Below are 17969 nucleotides of genomic sequence, written 5' to 3' on the forward strand. Positions count from 1 at the left end.
AAGGATTACAAGCAGCAATATACATGCCTGCCCTCTCCTTCACCTTAGTATTAAAGCATTGCCTGGAGCAAGGCCTTGTTTAGGATCACACAATTTATAAAGCATTTTATAGTCTGCATATCAGTTCTCTTTCTAGCCAGTCAAGTCTAAGACACAGCAGGGAATGTCGGGTCTATTTTATTTCTATCAAAGTAAGAACGACATGGCCCGACTCTCTCAAAGAGCCACTGACATCCTGGAGACCAGCCCCAAGCATCTCTTGCTGTTGTCCCCCACCTATCAGCCGGATGGTTATTAAGTACACGCGAGTTGTCTGCTCCTTGGTGGGAGGCCACAGAGGCAAGAAGACAGAACAGGTTGGTTCTGAATCGCACACGAGGAACAGGGCTCAGAGACTTGGGAAATGTCCAGAGAAAGTTGAGGGAATGCATCTGGCCTTCCGGAGAGAGTCTTGGTAATGGTCCAGCTGTGAGGTAGGCACAGGCAGAGATGAAAAATGGAGTGAACACCCTAAGTGATGCCGCGGCCACCCCTGGTGGTCTGCACAGGGTTCAAACCATGCAGGTCCCAGCCCAAGTCCTTTCCCCTGCTGTTCCCTGTGATTATAACATTCTTCCCCTTCCTCAGTTCAAATACCACCTTTCTCAAAGAGATCTTCCTGACGTCTTTTTCTAGGATATCTGTCTGAGTTCCTCAAAGTCACCTCACATTCTTGATTTATCCTTCAGCCCTTATCCCCATAAGAAGTTAGCTTATCTTACACCTCCCACCCCCTGTTAAAACACGTGTGGCCTTGTCTGGCTTGCTGCCAGTGTTTGTGAGACCACCTCACAGGCAGGACTAAGTCAAGATGTGTTTTGAATAAATGTATGCATACATGGTCCGTTTGGGGCGTGAGACAAAGATTCCACCACTTAAATCCAGCTCATTCCCCACATGTGACCTCCAGTTCTATGTACATAAGAACCAGTTTAGCTTCTGCTAGCCTGAGTCACCCCTCTGGAAGCTGGGCCTGGCTTGGCATCTGTCGTCAGCGACCCACCTCCTAAGGCTGACTGGCCCAGTGTGGGTGTATGGGAGGGGCCAGCTCCCCCCTTATTCTGCTTAGGTGGCGGATAGGGAGGTTTGGTTCCACCCTGGGAGGGTCAGTGACAGAGGTGCTGGCTGGGTGCTCCTTTATAGGCGGCACCTCTTCCTGGAGAGAGACTCTGGAAGGCAGTGGAAGACCTCAAGTCCTGTCCCTCTCTCCCATGGCTTCAGGTAAGCTTTTTGAAGTTGTTTTTGTCTGTGTGAAAAATAAGGGTGGAATTTTCTACCGCTAGTGTTGCCAGTGCTGGATGCCAAGGGCGTGGAGCCCTCGTCTACCTGGAAGACCTGGATAATGGAAGGCCACGGCATCCCAGGAAACCACCCAGATAAGCTGGGGCCGAGGGGGCGTGCCCAGTATGAGAAGAGTCACTAGAGGTATTGGCCATTCTCCACTGTTTATGGAAACAGGAAATGGATGGAAACGTCTCCGTGAAAGAGGAAAGAAGTGTGTGCTTAGTGGGAGCTATTGATAGGAAGCACCCTTCATCCATAGGCTGTAGAGGGAGGTGGAAGGGTGGGGTCTGCAGAGAGTTAACGGGTTGACACTAGGCAACTCCAAGAGATGTTGGTCAGAGAAAAGGCAGGCTCAGCCATGCACTAGCGGTAGACATCTCTTAAGGAAATGCCAGATATTATCTGTGGTGCTCTGATTAAATATACCGACAAAAACAAACATAATATAGGTTGCTATCTCTGCTCAGAACATATTTGGTGCAGATCAGTCTTAGGATTGTTGGACTAAAGGTTCAGTCTCTAATTTGAGTTTTAGCTCTTGCTGAACCAACCATTTATTGGGGGAAGTGGTATCTCTCAACTCTTGATGTTACAAAAAAGCTGGCAAGTCCTTGGAAGGACAAGAACACTTCCATGGTGCTTGCTCCAAGCCAGGCACTCTGCAAAGCTCTCAGGTGGCTTGTGTAGTGAATACTCACAATGCCGATGAGGAAGGACCATAGCATCCACATTTGCAGAAGAGGAAATAGATGGAGAAAGATGAAGTAATTTGCCCAAGGCCACACAGCCAGTATTAGGGGAGACGCTAGAGTTGACTGTGGACAAGTCTATCTCTAAACCACTGCCCTGTGCCATGGGGACAGTGGCTGGGTGAGATTCCAGAGTGGAAGTGCTTTGTCGGGAGCATGGAAAAAAAAAAACCCACATCCTCTCCTTTGCCCCAGTGGGTGTCTTATCGCTTACGGAAAGTGTGACAATGTTAGATGCTCTTGCACGCTTTCCAGAAACCGTGAAGTAGAATACTGGGGGCATTTTCAGAACCAGACAGAATCTTATTTTGAGACAGTTTATTCCAAAATATTTAGAACTGGCAAACACATAAGTGCTACATGCTCATGGGCATGAGTTGGGTTGAACTTGGAAATGATCAGTGCCAACAAGCCCAAAATGGGCACCACAGTCCCTGGAAGAAGGAATCAGAAATGCCCTCAAGAGCCAAAGAGATTGGCAGGTTCCAAACTGTGGTCAAACCGAGAGCAAGGGGCTAAGAATTGAGAAGTTGCATGTGTGGTTTGATAGGGGGATGAGAGAATGATGCCATGGGGGTCTCACTACTTACATCACAGATGATGTTTCTAAAGAAAGAGGATAAAGAGGTGGAGGAAGCAATGGTGAAGGAAAGAACAAGCCCTGTGTTAGGACCTGCATTTGAAAATTGTTTTAAAATACTAAACGTCAACATCATCTTAAGATGAATGGTTTAGCCTGAAATGAGTCAAAGGTAGATTGATATTTACTGCGGTCTCTTCCTGGCTGAAAAACTCATTTTTGGATTTTGTGTACTTGTGAGTTATCTGTTTGTCTGTCTTGTTCATCGTCTATGAATTTGCCCATCTAGCTTTCATCTAAACTATCTACCCTCTATCTAAGTGGATCGTGTCTCTGCCAATAAGAAAGGCTAACTTGGCAAGAGACAGTCACTAAGACAATTGTGTTTGCAATTTGTGGCAATGCCCACCAGGGGTACAAGCTCATTTTAAGAGCTCACAATTTAGAGAGAGCAAAGGACTGAGGATTTTGATTCGCTGAGAATCAAAATATTCAGTAATAAAGCTAAAATAGTCTCTGGCAAACCAAGGCAATTTGTCATTCTAGTCCATAGCCAGGTAAAGTGGCTTTCACTACAGCCCATACAAAGGTTTAGAGTCACTTTTTCCTTACATCCCGAATATTTTCCCATATCTTTGAGCAATTATGAACTAACCAGTTACTCCATATGGTATGAGTTAGAGCCAAAAATAGTATCAAAGAATAGATGGAGTTCTTGCTTGTGTTAACCTTGCAACGAAGCAAAGGAGGGAAGCATCTGTGGCCTCTTTAGCAAGACTGCAGCATGGGAAAGAATGGAAAACAGAGTTCAAATCTTGCCTCAGACTGTGTCTAGAGCAGGTGTAGTCTCTCTGATCCTTTAGTTCAGCTCTACAAGGTATCCGGGCCTATCCCCATCATGAAAGTGGTACCATGGTGTCAACCTTGCACAGAGGAGAGTGGCATGAAGAGTGTGGTACAAGGTAGGGATCACTCGGTGGCAGAGTGTGTTTGTGTGCTTTGAATGAGAAATGCTCCCTATAGAAGGCCTGGGCATTTGAACATTTGATCCCTGGCTGGTGGTGTTGCTTGGGAAAGGTTAGGATGTGCAGCCTTGCTAGACCAAGACTGTTACTGTGAGCAGGAGAGCTTACAGCTTCACACAGCTTCCAGTTCGTTTCTGCCTTGTGGCTATGGTTGAGGATGTGAGCTCTTAAGCACCTGCTCCAGTCACCATGCTTCCCCTACATGAAGGACTCTTAGCCCCTCTGGAACCATAGCCAAAATAAACCTTTTTATTCCGTAAGTTACTTAGGGCTGTGGTATTTTATCTCTGCAGCATAGAAGCAGGGAATACAGTGACAGAGACGACAGCGTCAGTGTGTCCTCTCTCAGAATTCCTGTCCCTCTCCACCAGCTCTTGCCCTACCAAATTCATCTTCAAAGGAAAGAATAAACGTGTACCTCTGAAAACTCGATACTTATACAAATGACGACTTTCCGAGCCAATCCGTATTACACCCACACATCCTGGAAGTAAACGCCATCTGGGAAGACTTGACCTCTAAAAGGATTCGGTGGATGGGGGGCTTCCTATTTGGATCTGGGAAGAGAGTAAGCATTTTGCAAAGCTGCTCTTCCCATTATTGGTTTACGCCTGTCTCCTGAATGACCTTTACTAGCCCGGAGAGAAAAATGTGATCACCCTGACATCAGAAAGCTAGAGGGCTGAAGCTTGAGGAGAGATGGCTTAGGAGAGCAGCTGTCACCAAGCCTGGCCTGCAGCCCGAGGGAACTTCCAGCAGACTCTGGGGTATTATTAAAATGAGTTCAGACACCTAACAGGGATAGCTGGGAGCAGATAGACAAAGACGACGTTAGACTGTATCACGAGGTGCTGGTTTTGTTGTGTTTGTTTCTGCTTCTCATACTAGGATATTTATACACGGCTTGGGAAGAACAACTTTGGCCCATTGTTTTAGTAAAAATCAGCAAAGTTAGGCTAAGACTGCCACCCCTGTGTGCTGGATCCTCTAACCCTCAGTCATTCAAGTGTTGGTTTCAGCTCAGGGTACATCGCTCACCCAAAGCCAAAGGCGTGCATCTCACAAACAGTGCCTGAGTGGCCCCAGTGCAGCTCCAACAGGCAGCGCTGGTGCTCACACCAGGATTCGTTGACGTTTTCTGGTAATGTGAATTTATCAGTCCGGATGCCGCTGGTGCCGGACCTGAAAGCGAACTGTTTAGGGCTTAGAGGAGGAGTTGGCTCTTGGAACAAATGGAGATGATTTCTCTCTGGGAAGAAGGAAAGGCAGCCCGGTTGCCAACTTCCCATTCACTGACACAGCGTTGGTGGCTTTAAATCATCCTTTGTGGGAGTATTTAAGCCACAGCAATTGGGAAATGATATAAATAAGATTTACAGGGAGAGACAGAGTGGTTGAACACAGCATCCTTCTGGCTTAGTCACCCCACTCCATGTGTAATCTGTCTTCTGACCCCAGGAATATCTGACTAAAGCAAGCTTGACGGTACACTCCAATGTGCTTTTCTTTAAGATAGACCCACAGTTCTTGGGGTAGTTTTAACAGCCTTTTTGTCCTGGCACACATCCAGCTTTCCCATTACTTCTTCTGACTTTACCCCTAAACATGGTGAATATGAGTCCTAATACTGCCAATATGGTAAGATCTCAAACCACATAGAAGAAAACCTCTGGATCCATCTGTATGGGCATTTGTACGTTGAAATAGTTGAGGCGGGAAGATTTACCCATCTGTCTTAGGGTTTCTATTGCTAGGAAGAGACACCATGGCAACACATAAAAAAAATTTAATTGGGGTGACTCGCTTACAGTTTCAGAGGTTCAGTTCATTACCATCATGACTGGGAGCATGGTGGCATGCAGGCAGGCGTGGTGCTAGAGCTGAGAGTCCTACATCTTGCATGCAACAGGAATTTGACAGTCACACTAAGGGAAGCTTGTGCAAAAGAGACCCCCAAAGCCTGTCCCCATGGTGACACACTTCCTCCAACAAGGCCACACCTCCTAATAGTGCCACTCTCTTTGGGTGGACGTCATTTTCTTTCAAACCACCACACCATCTGTGGCTATCCCACGCTGGTCCTAGGACTGAATAACAGTGAGCTGGGTTCTAGTGGTCCTTGTTCCTGCTTCCTAACTGTGGATGCATGACTCACTGCCTCATGTGCCATCTGACATACGCTCACACTGGGACTGAAACAAACCCCTCCTTCCTTAAGCTGCCTTATCCAGGTGTTTAATCATAGAAATGAGAAGGAAAAGGCAGGTGATATGTATCTTCAGAAGACCCTTTGGAATCTATGACAGAATGCCAAGATTATAAGGAACCACAGGGTCCAGAGAGGTGGAAGGTAGTTTTAGGTTTTTTTATCTGTAAGACATCTACAAGTTTCAAAGTCTGCAGATTCACTGGGAGTATAGCTCAAAGGTAAAGCATGCCTTTAACATGTGAGAGGCCATGGGTTAAATCTCTGGGGAAGCGCTTCCTTAAGCTGAGGTTTTGAGGATTCATGGACCTTGGTTTGGAGGGCTCAGAATAAACCGATTAAAGTTTATACACTACACTCTGCTTAGGAAAAAAATGGTCCTCATAAATTCCAAGCAATCTGGGTTAGATTCCTGGAGAGTTAGGAGGGAACCAAAAATGGAACAGCCTTCTCAAGCATCCAAGCTCTCTCACAAATGAGTTCAAGACTTATTTAAGCAAATACTACCTAGGACTTCCATGCTCTGGTCCAGCAGGAGCAAAACGATCAATATCAGGATAACATCATCCACAGCCTTAAAAGATTTCTACAGTTTAAAACTATACAGTAACCTAAGTAAATATTTTTTTTAAAAAAAAAAAACCTAGACAAGCTGCGTTAGTCAGCTTTGTTCATATAATAAAATACCTGCTGTCATTAACTTATGGAGAGAAGGGATTTAATTGGTTCACAGTTTTGGAGTCTCTAGTCCAAGATTGGGTAGACTCATTGCTTTGGTTTTGGGGATATAACAGATACTGCAGAGTATTCACCTCATCAGCCGAGACATAAAGAAGAAGAAAAAGGCAGAGAAATTCCCTTCAAGAGTATGCTGTGCCTCCAGGGACCTAAGGCTCTCTCCCACGTGCAGGGTCTACCATAGCTCACTAGCCCCATTCTGGGAGCACTTAAACAAACCATAACATGTATGCAAGGCAGTTTGTGCATTAAAGAAAGCCAGACAATGGGAGGAGACCTAAGAAGGATTCAAATCATGGCGTTGTCAGGGGCAGCCCTTCAAAGGCCCATGCAGGGATGAGAAGACTGCTCACTTGGTCAAATGCTTGCCGCGCCAGCATAAGGAAGCAAGTTCAGAGCCCGATTATCCATGTCGAACCTGGGCATCACCTTACGAGCTTGTAAAATTAGCACTGAGTTGGTGGTGGCTAGAGGGTCTCTGGAGCTCACTAGTGTAACTGAGTCCGTTCCGTGAGAGATCATTGCAGCAAACAGCTCTAGTGACAAGTGATGGAGGGACACACCCAGACATCAACCTCTGTCCTATGCACACGCGCGCGCGGGCGCGCGCACGCGCGCACACACACACACACACACACACACAAATACATAGGTCCAGGTATAACATTCCCAAAGATTTGGAAGACAAGATTAAAATTTTTGATGAAGAGCTACAAACTCTACAAAAAGGGGAATCAAGCTAAAGTTCTAGAACTAAAAGACATCACCAATTGAAATTGAGAAATAGTGAAGAGTTATCGGAGATTTCCCATGTGGCCCGGGCTGTGTTCCAAACATTACAGGATGCAGTGTAAGGCATTTGTGAAGGTCATTTCCTCCTCGCAACCTGATGTAAAGGATTCTTAAGGCCCCTGATCCATGTGTGAAAACACTTTTGTTTATACCCTGCTGTGTCCCTAAAGCTGCCTGATAGAGCCTATTGCCACTCCCAACATGTGGATACTTGGGTTTTTCCATCCCCTTGCCTCCATACCATAAGAAAAAAAGTTGAGCGGAATCGAGGCCAGGAAGTGAGGAAAGAAAAAGAACTTTGTCCTTCCTCTTCTTCCCTCTCTAGTGGGGAGATGTGCTTAGGATCCACACAGGAAATCCAGGGACTTCAGTCCAGACAGAAGGGACCATATAGATGGGTAACAGGGAGCAGAGGGCTTGTATGTGCCTGCATGTGTGAGACAGGGCTGGAAGTGTGGTAGGCACTGTGACCCGTCTCTCCCGTTTACCATGAGGTAGAGAGATGAGGGCAATCACTAACTACTATTTGAGTAATCTCCACATGCCGGGATCAGGGTCAAGTACATCATGTGAGAAGTCTATTTAATTCTCATCGCGATCCATGATGTGCTTTCCGCTATTAAAGCTGGTTATTGGGTAATAAAACTGGGTTCTCGAGAGTCCACACACCCTGTCTGACGTAACACAGCTCAGGATGGTGTGAGAGGATTGAGACTCGGGGTCCACCCAGAGATACCTTTCCTGCACACACGGCCTTTGGTGGCAGTGGCCATGGTCCAGGGAAGAAGGCACGGGCAAGAAAAGTCTGGGAGCCTAACATTTCGGACCTCTAGAACTAATCGCTTACTGTTTGGATTTGGGCCCAGGTCAGAGCAACATTAACCCAGCAGCTGTGATGTGGGTGGGGTTTTGCTTGGACCGCTGTCTAAGGGCAGAAGAGGGCACAGAGCTCCTCCGTTCACCTTGGCAAGTCGCTTCTCCTCCTCAACCTTCAAGGATGTTTGAGATAATACTGGTTTGATGTTTTAACAAAATTTCACCAGTTTGCTAAAAGTTGGCTCTTCTAGAGACATTCATTGATTGCTGTATTAGTAACTGCCCAAAACTTGGGTTTTCAAAAAACAAACAAAAAAATCTCTAAAAAAATTATATAGAAAATTAAAGCAATAAGAAACAAACAAAACATTTATGCTTAATGACATTTCTGTATACTATATTAGAAATCACAGCCCTTGTAAATATAATCATATTTACAGGATAATGTGGCTCAAATATTTGTGCCTCACTCCAACTACATAGCATTTTAGGAACTGTTATTTTTTTGTTAAATTATCTTGTATTTCTTGTGTTGTTTTTGTTTTCCTATGAATGCATAATTAACAAAAAGTTGGATGCATTTAAGTCTTCGGCTTTAATATCTTGATATATATTATAGAAGTGTCACCACAGTCCGGCTAGTTAACATATCTGCCTCCTCACCTAGCTACCATTTTTTTTCTCCTTCCTTCTTCCCTCCCGTTCTCCTTCTGTCCCTCTTGTTCCCCCTTCTTTCCTTTCCTTCCCTTTGACGGCTTAGCCACGCTCTCGGCAGGTTTCCACGTGTAGTGAGGACCACTGTTCTTATCGCATGGCCCCATCCCCAGAACTCACTCGCCTCATCAGCTTGGCATATGTTAGATTGCTGAGGCAGCGGAGAGACAGAAAGGAGAAAGGCGCCTGAACTTCAGCCGCTGTTACTGTGTTGATCAGCACAGAGGTAGCCTGTGTCTCTCAGGAATGGGGTGAGGAGCTTGGGAATGAGGAAATTGTTCGAGCTGTGGTGGCCTACGTGTTGCTCCTGCAGTCTTGCCCCCACTGAAACGGTTTGCCCACAGCCAGGCAGACTGTCTTCTCTGGAGCAACTGATGACAGTTGGACAAAGCCATCTCTGTCCTCCTAGGAATCCTGTTTTACAGCCCAGGCCCTCCATCAGCATATTTCCCTCCCTAACCATTCCCTACCTCCCGGCTACTGCCTCTGGCAGTCACCAACCTCTTCTGGGTTTTAATGTGAACCGTATTAACATGCAAGATGTAGCATTTGTACACATAAATAGATAATAAAGGAGTCCAGGGCAGCTTCAGAAGTACCCTAAGACAGGCATGAGGGAGCTTCTGGAAGTTGGGTACCAGTTACTTCCTCCTTTCAGTAGGTATGATGACAACATTATGCACCTGGTGACTAAAAAGCCTTCCAGAAACTTCAAAGCTTTATTTAATTCGGCAGTTTCTGGAAGTTTTAAATAAGTAGGCCTTTAAATAAGATTCATACTTATCTCTCTCCTTCAGAGAGTTTCATGAGAAACTCTCAAAACAAACAAAGAAATGAGCAAACAGAACGTCCCGTGGCCCGCACAGATGGATAGCATCTCTCTACAAGAACTCAGGAAGGATATGTACTTGCCATTTGGACTCTCAAAACTATCATCCAGGGCTCCAGTGCAGAAATAGTCCATTTGCTGGGAAGAAGAGCTCTTTAAAGACTTGACATTTGTTCTGTAGCCTTGCCCTGAAAGGAGTTAGCTCTCCTCTGGACACACCCTGGTTTCTTAGGTTGAAAATAAGGTCAAGGCTGCCAAGCAGCCATGGGTGCACACTTTTAATCCCAGCATTTGGCAGGCAGAGGCAGGCAGATCTCTGTGAGTTCAAGGCCAGCCTGGTCTACAAAGCAAGTTCCAGGACAGCCAGGACTATTACACAGAGAAATCTTGTCTTGAAAATAAATAAATAAATTTTTTAAAAAGTTCAAATGCATCGAGATCAATGGGTAAAGTAGGATGACCTGGTCACAAGAACTGGGTTTTTGGTCGCTTGCCATTAACAAGCTCCATGACCCTTCCCTCTACTAATCTTTCTGAGTGTCCTTCTGGGAGGCTGAGATAAGGCTGACACTCTGCTCCAGTCCAGCTCTGGAAAGGCTATAGCTGCATCCTTGTGACAGCGCTCCCCCTCAGGGGAACACAGAGAGGCTCTCTTCACCTTTCCTGACCTAGAATAGGAAGGTCCTTACCTTTCCGCAGCTGTCTAGAAAATTGCACCAAAAGAAATTAATGTTTATTAACGTCCACTTGGGACCAAGATTTAACTTCCTTCCTTCCTTCTATCTTCAAGGAAGACGCAGTCCTCCTCATTCTGAGAATGAAGAGACAGAGAAAAAAATATGTGAAGTGACTTTTTCAAGGCCACATGGATGGCAATGACAAGTGACAGAGAAGGAGTCGGGAGTTGTTGCTGGCTGCATGCTTCCTCCACTTTCCCCAGACCCCAATTTTGGAACAAAATCACCTCTAATAGGCTTCAGCTTTCCAGATGTGGGATTGGGGAAGATGGCTGATTTTAAAGCACCCCTTAGGAGAGACTCATTTCTCTAGAGCGGGAGTCAGCAAACTGCTGTGCTACATGTGACCTGTCCCTTCTTTGCAAATGCAGTGTGTTAGAACAGTTGAGTTTTCTGGCTCACAAATTGTTTGTGGGTGTTTCTGCACCGTGGCAGCTGTGCTGAATGTTGTGCTGAGCGTGGATGGTGCACAAAACACCAAATATTTACCATCCAGTTCTGGACACAATGTTTATCCAGAGTCTGGCCAGCTCTCCCTTCCCCCCAAAGAACACGGTGACAGTGACGTGAGACTGTCCTTTGTCCACCAGACCCTATCACTTGCCTTCCGTTGAAAAGGGGACATTTCTGCTGGCATCTGTTTTGTAGGAGGGAAAAAAGAAAACTCAGCCAGTGGGCTCAGAGTACCTGTCATGCAAATGAGAGTCTGCCTTTTATCGCATCTTCTTCCCAAGAACACCATGAATGGGGAAATGGAAAGCTCAATTTTGGGGAAATTGCAAAGGGTGAAAGGGGGAGGAGATCAGTTACAACACACTGTTGCAACACTCAGCAGGGCTGAAAGTGACAACAGCGGAGGGTTTCTCTTTTTGGAAATGTGAGGGTTTTTCCACGTCTGACAGGGGGGACGGAATGACAGCAGCACAGGCCGGTGAATGACTTTCTTTATAAGCAACCACCCTGAGCCTGAAATGGCAGTCCCTGGTCTCTGCTGCCTTACTGTGGCCTCAGGATGGAACTCTGCAGCAGACGGTACCGTCACTTAATCTCTCTCCTTCTCTTCCTTCTATGCCATTCAGAAGCAGCCTGCCGCCCTTCTAGGAGAAGACCCTGCAAGATGCAAGCTTTCAGGTAAGTCTTCCAAAGGCACGGGATCGCATAGAGACACATGCCATGCCTGTGTCCAGGGCACTGGATCTGAGGGACGGGATGGAAGGGAAATATATCCTTGACTCAAGAACAACTTGCTACATGCACCGTCTCTAAGGCTTATGTTTTAAAAAATGTTCCATGCATGGACAACAGCGTGGTCAGCTACTCCCACTTTCCCAGATTCCGAAGTGTTGAGTACGTGACAGAATAGAAGGTACCCAGGAATGATGCTAGCTTTGGGATCTAGCAAAGAGGACTACCACAGCAGGACACAGTCTATGGCTCAGACCAACAATCTATACCCTGTGTCTGTGACTTGGAAGATCTCTCTCTTTGGAGTTCCCAGTTTCCTGACCTAGGCATCATACTGGTTTAATGATAACCCCTCGCGTACCTTAAAGGGTTGTGCAAATTAAAGACCCGAGTGATCCTGTAGCCGTGTTCTGAGACCTGTGCTCTGAGAACCTAAAGTGCCTGAAAAAAATGGCTTGAGTCTTAAAATTGAACCAAGAGTTTTGGGTGATCATCACCAACTATCATAAGCTGCCACCAACCTTAGAGTAAAAATGGCAGGCCTTTATTTTGATTTTGAAAAATAAATGAAGAGATTGTTGGTGTATACAAGCTGTCCTCGATCCTTTCTGAGAATGAAATCTGTTGCATCACTTCCCCCTTGACCCTGTCTGCTTTGGAACTACAGCCGGAAGCCGGGTTTCTGGCTCAGAGTATATGCACCCATCCCAAGGCAAGTCTACTCCACAGAAACAGGGACTGTCTGCTTCATGAGGTTCCCCACTTCATCCTCTTAGCAACTCTAGGAGAGGTACCTGGAGTCCTTTTAAGCAAGGCTATTGGGTCCATTAGGTTTGAAGTTCACCGTAGAAGCAAAGGCACAAATACCCCTTCACATGCAGAGGACTTGATTTGTCCTGTGCCCTTCGCTGAGCTCCGTGGCTGTTCCAGTCAGCTCCCCTGATGAGTAAAAAGACAAGGTACAGATCCAACGTGATGTCACCAGGGTGGTATTATCACATCTCACAGCGTCCTGTCTCATAGCCAGGGATCCCTTCACCAAGACACAGTGACCAACAGGCCATTGTGTAAGCTAGAGAGGAAGTTGACTTGTTCCCAGGGACAGCTGTCCCTGCCAGAGCCAGAGCAGGTGATTGGCAAGAGAAGCAAACGTTCTAGTTACAGACTTCCAGGCCTCAGACTCAGAGTAGCTTGGCTGTGATGTGTTCTAACCCTTGAACTTGTAATATTATGATGTAGCCGCTAGTTTCAATTGGCCACCTAAATTTACACATAGCTGCCTGAAAATTAAAGAAAGGCATGCAGCCAGCAGCTCCCCTAATGAGTGGGATGAATATAGGATGTGTTTGCATTGCCTAAGATTCTATCAGATGATGATGCTCTATAGAAAATTCTGCTGAAGCAGCGGGTGTCTATGCTGGGATTCTGGGGTGAGGAGCATGAAGAAGAGGTTTTCTGTTCACCAGCTGTGAGAGATGGATCTCTCTCTCATGTAGTGTTGGCTTGAGTCTTCTTATTTGTGCTATGATCTCGCTGAAGACCACACTCCCAGCAGACAGATCTAGACATAAATTAGGTGGCACTAAAGATGTTGGACACGGTACTGTTCTACCTACCACAGCTGGGCCATTTTGCTTTTCAGAATCTGGGATATTAACCAGAAGACCTTCTATCTGAGGAATAACCAACTCATTGCTGGCTACTTACAAGGACCAAATACTAAATTAGAAGGTGAGTGGGTAACAGGGAGGCTAGTGGAATGTGGGCCTAGGGTCACCTTTCCATGCTCCTCGGGCTGTAGGTGGGATGCCCTCATTTCTGTTGAGTTTGAAATGAGAGACATGACCACCAGAGGATACCTACCCATGGGAGTGGCCTCAAGAGTGGAAAAACGTTTAGAGCCTGAGTGGTGATGCCCCAGGGACACAGATGGCGGAACAGGGGTCAGGAGTCACACTGCACTTCCTGAATCCTTCTGTGCTGGAAGACCATCCATGTCCCTGTGTTATTCAAATCCTAGCCTCACCCTAGGCGAATACACCATGTACATGGCTGAATAATATTTTTTTCTTGTGGCTACTAACCTCAGCATGTACCCATCTATACTTGGGACATAGCTAGATGAACTGGGAGGAGCAACACTCACAGATTCTTCAGTTTTTCTTCTAGAACAATGAGGGCAGTGGGTTGACAGAATTTGAATTTCCTTTAGCCCTAGAGTCTAAGAGTTTTCCACCTCTATTTGTGATAGAGAGGCACTGCCCGCACCGCCTCAGTATTCCCCAAGCCCTTCCTCTGCTTTCCTGTCTTACTCAGCAGCTGTAGGACTGGCTTTTCCTGACTTTCTAGAAATCTAGGAATTCTTCCATGAGCGTGCTCAAGTATAGGGAGGCTGGGTTTTCTACTGCTACCCAATAGCAAATGGGAAAAGTGGGCTGTAAGTCCACAGGCTTCCTGGAGCCTACTCATGGGCCTCGTGAGTGGTGTGCCCCCAAATATTAACAGCATTTCTGTTGACCAGGAGGACAGGTTTGCTGGAGAAAGTAAAGGAAGATTGGGAAGAGTGTGGAGCAGAATCTAGGAGGCTGGTCCTTAGGGATAACTAGGTAGAGCATTTGGTTGGCTCTCTTATATGGAGGTAGACTAGGAAGATAGAGCTTGCCTGACCTTCTGACCTTAAATTTTTAGTTTAAAAAGGAGACAGAAAATACCCACGGGCTCTTCCCCACCCCTTCCTCCTAGTCTCTGTTTCTGACTTCACCCTCCGCTCTTCTGCAGAGAAGATAGACATGGTGACTACCGACCTTCATAACGTGTTCTTGGGGATCCACGGGGGGAAGCTGTGCCTGTCCTGTATCAAGTCTGGAGACGATATCAAGCTCCAACTGGAGGTAAGAATCTGGTTGAGCTATCAAACTATAATAAAATCCAACAACTTACACCAGCCACAGGTGGTTCTCATGACTCCATGAGTATGCGCGGATGAGGGAGGCACTTCATTCCCCAGAGGGTAATCTTTGGGGGTCACTCCTGAAGTAACTTCTGCAATATTCTTGGTCATTATTGGGTGTCCCAGGTGGTTTCTCACCCTCTAAACCATCCTCCCTGCAACTTCTTAGCATCGAGCTTCCTTGTAGCATGGTGGCCTACTTCTTTGAGAGATTATTCCAGAAAATGGCCCTCAATGTGAAAGCACTTATTAAACTTGGTCTTACATGAGTCTATTGGCAAAAGCTTGTGACATGGTTAACATAGGCTCATTGTAGAAGGGCACTGAGCAAGGGCTTAAACTCTAGGAGGAGACATTTTCCATGGAGGACCACCTCTATGACACTATCACAGAACCTGAACACCCATGGGCCTTGTGCTGAGCCTCCTAACCCACTTGGACCTACCTTTTTCTAGCAAGGTCCACACTCAAGACCATGAACTTCTAACCACTATCCATGCTACTAGCTGGCATCCCACATAGAACTGTTACTTCTTGACCTATCCAACAGCAATGGACTGTTCAAACATTATCTTGAGGACTAGCTGGGCAAACTTGTAACCCAACTGCCAGTGGCCACAACCTTGAGTTTGCCACTAACACTTACCAATGGACATGACCACCTTTGGGGGATGGGAGGAGCGGAGTGACTATCTATTCTAAGTATAATAAAGATGACCAGGGAATCTCATATAACATATCCTATGGGCTTTGAGACACTCTACCCTTTCTTTCACAGCCCACTTGTCTAGAAAGATCTTCTAGAATCAGATCTTGACCCATCACTGCCTCTCTGGCCTAAGTCTTTGCTAATGGGTCCATGTATTTGCTAGACTTACTGTACCATGGCCACACTAGCATGCTTTTCAGTGCAAGAGATAACAGCAAGACAGCCCCTTCTATTTGTGATGTCTTAAGAAATCTGGAACCTGTGTGCTTTGACCGGGTCTCTAAGAGATCAGGTCACCAGAGAGGGTGACCACCTTATGAGAAGCACTGAGATAGATCAGACAACCAGGATCCTCTGGGTGGCCCGAAATCATATGACCATTTCTTGACTTCCAGGAAGTTAACATCACTGACCTGAGCATGAACAAGGAACAAGATAAGCGCTTCACCTTCATCCGCTCAGAGAAAGGCCCCACCACCAGCTTTGAGTCAGCCGCCTGTCCAGGCTGGTTCCTCTGCACAGCATTAGAGGCTGACCGGCCTGTCAGCCTCACCAACACACCCGAAGAACCCCTTACAGTCACCAAGTTCTACTTCCAGGAAGACCAATAGTGCTGCCAGACCTAGCCTCCTCCACTCCCAGGCCATCGACGACTCCACCAACTGTCTTCTCACGCTGGGCATCGCTAGGGTCTGAAGAGCAACTTTTGCAGGCTGCACGGTAGAAGGAGACAGAAGTGTCCTGAGTCCTGATGCCAGATTTCTGCCTCCACCCTGCTAGCTGACCCAACCCCCATGGTGCTTTTAGGATTATCCTTCAGAATGGATCATGGCAGGCCCTCATTCGAAAGCCTCTCTTGTTGCCTTCTGCCCTCTGAGTGAATCCTAGGCCGCTTGCTTGACCTAGGTGCCTTCTGCTCCCACACTTTTTCCTTCTTCCATTGTCCTACATGCCCACAGCCCAGACCAATCAAGTCACCTGACAACACCTGCCACATGACTCCCTTACTCTGTTGGATAAGCCTGCGCTGGTCTATGGAGAAGGTTTTAATTCTCCGTGGTGTTCATTTTGGTTTTGGTGCTTGGAATGAAACCCACCAGGGCCTCATGTATGTGCCCTACCACCAAGCTATGCTCCTAGCTCATAGAGAAGTTTGAAAGGATCCAGAAAACAGAAATTAAGGATCTCCTGGTCATTTTATTAGGCCAGCTTTATTCCATCTGGGGGAGAGTCCTACTATGAGGTGTCCTTTCTGAGAGGAGCTGGGGCTCAGCTGTTCCTACTTGTGTGAACTGATACATGGGGTAAACTGATAATAGGCTTTTCTCTTTCCCTTCTTTGCGTGATGCCCTAAACTGAAAAATTAAAATTTTATAGACTATATTATCCCCGCCATCCTTTTTTTTGGAAGTTTCCAGTTGTCTGAACCCCTAAGCTCTCTGTCCAACCCAAATGCCATCTCCACTCCAAATCTTCCACAGAAGATTCTGCCTGCAGAAGTTCCCACTGTCGCTGTGCAAATATGTCTCTCAGGCCCTTCCTGCTGTGGTGAACGAATCCACTATTTCTTGACCATGTTAGCACTTCTAACCTTGCGACTTGTGTGGAAATAGCTATGGCCCCTGTCTGTTTACTCTGCCAGACTGTGAGCTCCATAGAGCAAAGAGCATCATGTGTGTGTGTGTGTGTGTGTGTGTGTGTGTGTGTGTGTGTGTGTGTGTTGGGTCCCTACAGGGCTGAGCCCCCACGCTGGCTCTTGGTGGGCACGCAGTGAATATTATATGTGCTGGGTAGAAAGTTCCTTACTCCTTTCTGATTTAGCTGTATTTTACAATAAAACACTGAAAAAAGTCTACTTTGTTGTTTTTGACCATATGGCCAAGCTTCAAGCATAGGGTGCTGGGGAAATTGGGAGGCCAGAGGATCTGTTTAAGTCTATAGCTACAGAACAGTTATCTCCCCATGGAAACCCTTCTTCCTCACTGGGTCTCATTTCCTGGGTAACAGTTACCCAACACCCTTGCCTAGTTCTAGAGTTTGTTGTCCATCATGAAACCCCAAGTGGAAACAGCCCAAATACTAATGATGATGGATAAACCTGCATGTGTCAGATCTGCAGCCAACTCACGACTCCTCAGTGGCAAAGACAGTGAATGAACCACACAGCCAGCTTCAGCCAATGCAACAGATGAATCAAAATAAACACAGGTTCAAAACCACTAAAGCTCAAGGGCTCCCAGGTCAAACAGCAACTAACGAGCTAATAATCAACCAAGAGGGAACCACACACTCCCCTGAGTCCTGTGAACCTGTGCTCATGTGTTCATCTCCCGTTTGCCATGTGTGCTCAGGGGAAGCTAGCTAAAACTCACGAGGGCTCAGTTTTCCCATCTCTCAGTGCAAATAAAGGCTAACGCCGAATGAGTTGCCAACTTTAACCTTTGCAGTACCCATCTTTGATGAGTGGCAGTGTAGTTGCCATGATCAGTCCTGGAGGAGTCAATGCTCAAGGACTCTACTCCAAGACTCCCTTGCTTCAAGTGTGCCACGATTAGCAGCAGCATCACATGGGAATAAAATACAGGCTCCTGGGATTCACATTAGACTTCCTGGTTT

The 17969-nt window shown here is 46.4% G+C and overlaps 1 protein-coding gene across 5 annotated transcripts; it reads left to right on the plus strand.

Annotated features, from left to right (window-relative positions):
• Positions 1-1183: 1183 nt before the first annotated feature.
• On the plus strand, positions 1184-17206 carry Il1rn (interleukin 1 receptor antagonist). Of its 5 annotated transcripts, none has more exons than XM_038336836.1 (5): positions 1184-1260; positions 11589-11640; positions 13337-13425; positions 14473-14585; positions 15749-17206. In XM_038336836.1, exons 1-5 carry the CDS (start codon positions 1251-1253, stop codon positions 15962-15964), a joined length of 480 nt encoding a protein of 159 aa, XP_038192764.1. In that variant the 5' UTR covers positions 1184-1250; the 3' UTR covers positions 15965-17206. The 5 variants fall into 5 exon arrangements, with proteins under 5 accessions (XP_038192764.1, XP_038192766.1, XP_038192763.1 ...); XM_038336838.1 differs by lacking the exon at positions 1184-1260 and adding an exon at positions 11112-11213; XM_038336835.1 differs by lacking the exon at positions 1184-1260 and adding an exon at positions 11234-11440.
• The last annotated feature ends 763 nt before the right edge of the window (positions 17207-17969 follow it).

The sequence above is a fragment of the Arvicola amphibius genome, chromosome 7, assembly GCF_903992535.2.
Source record: "Arvicola amphibius chromosome 7, mArvAmp1.2, whole genome shotgun sequence".
NCBI classification, from domain to species: domain Eukaryota; kingdom Metazoa; phylum Chordata; class Mammalia; order Rodentia; family Cricetidae; genus Arvicola; species Arvicola amphibius.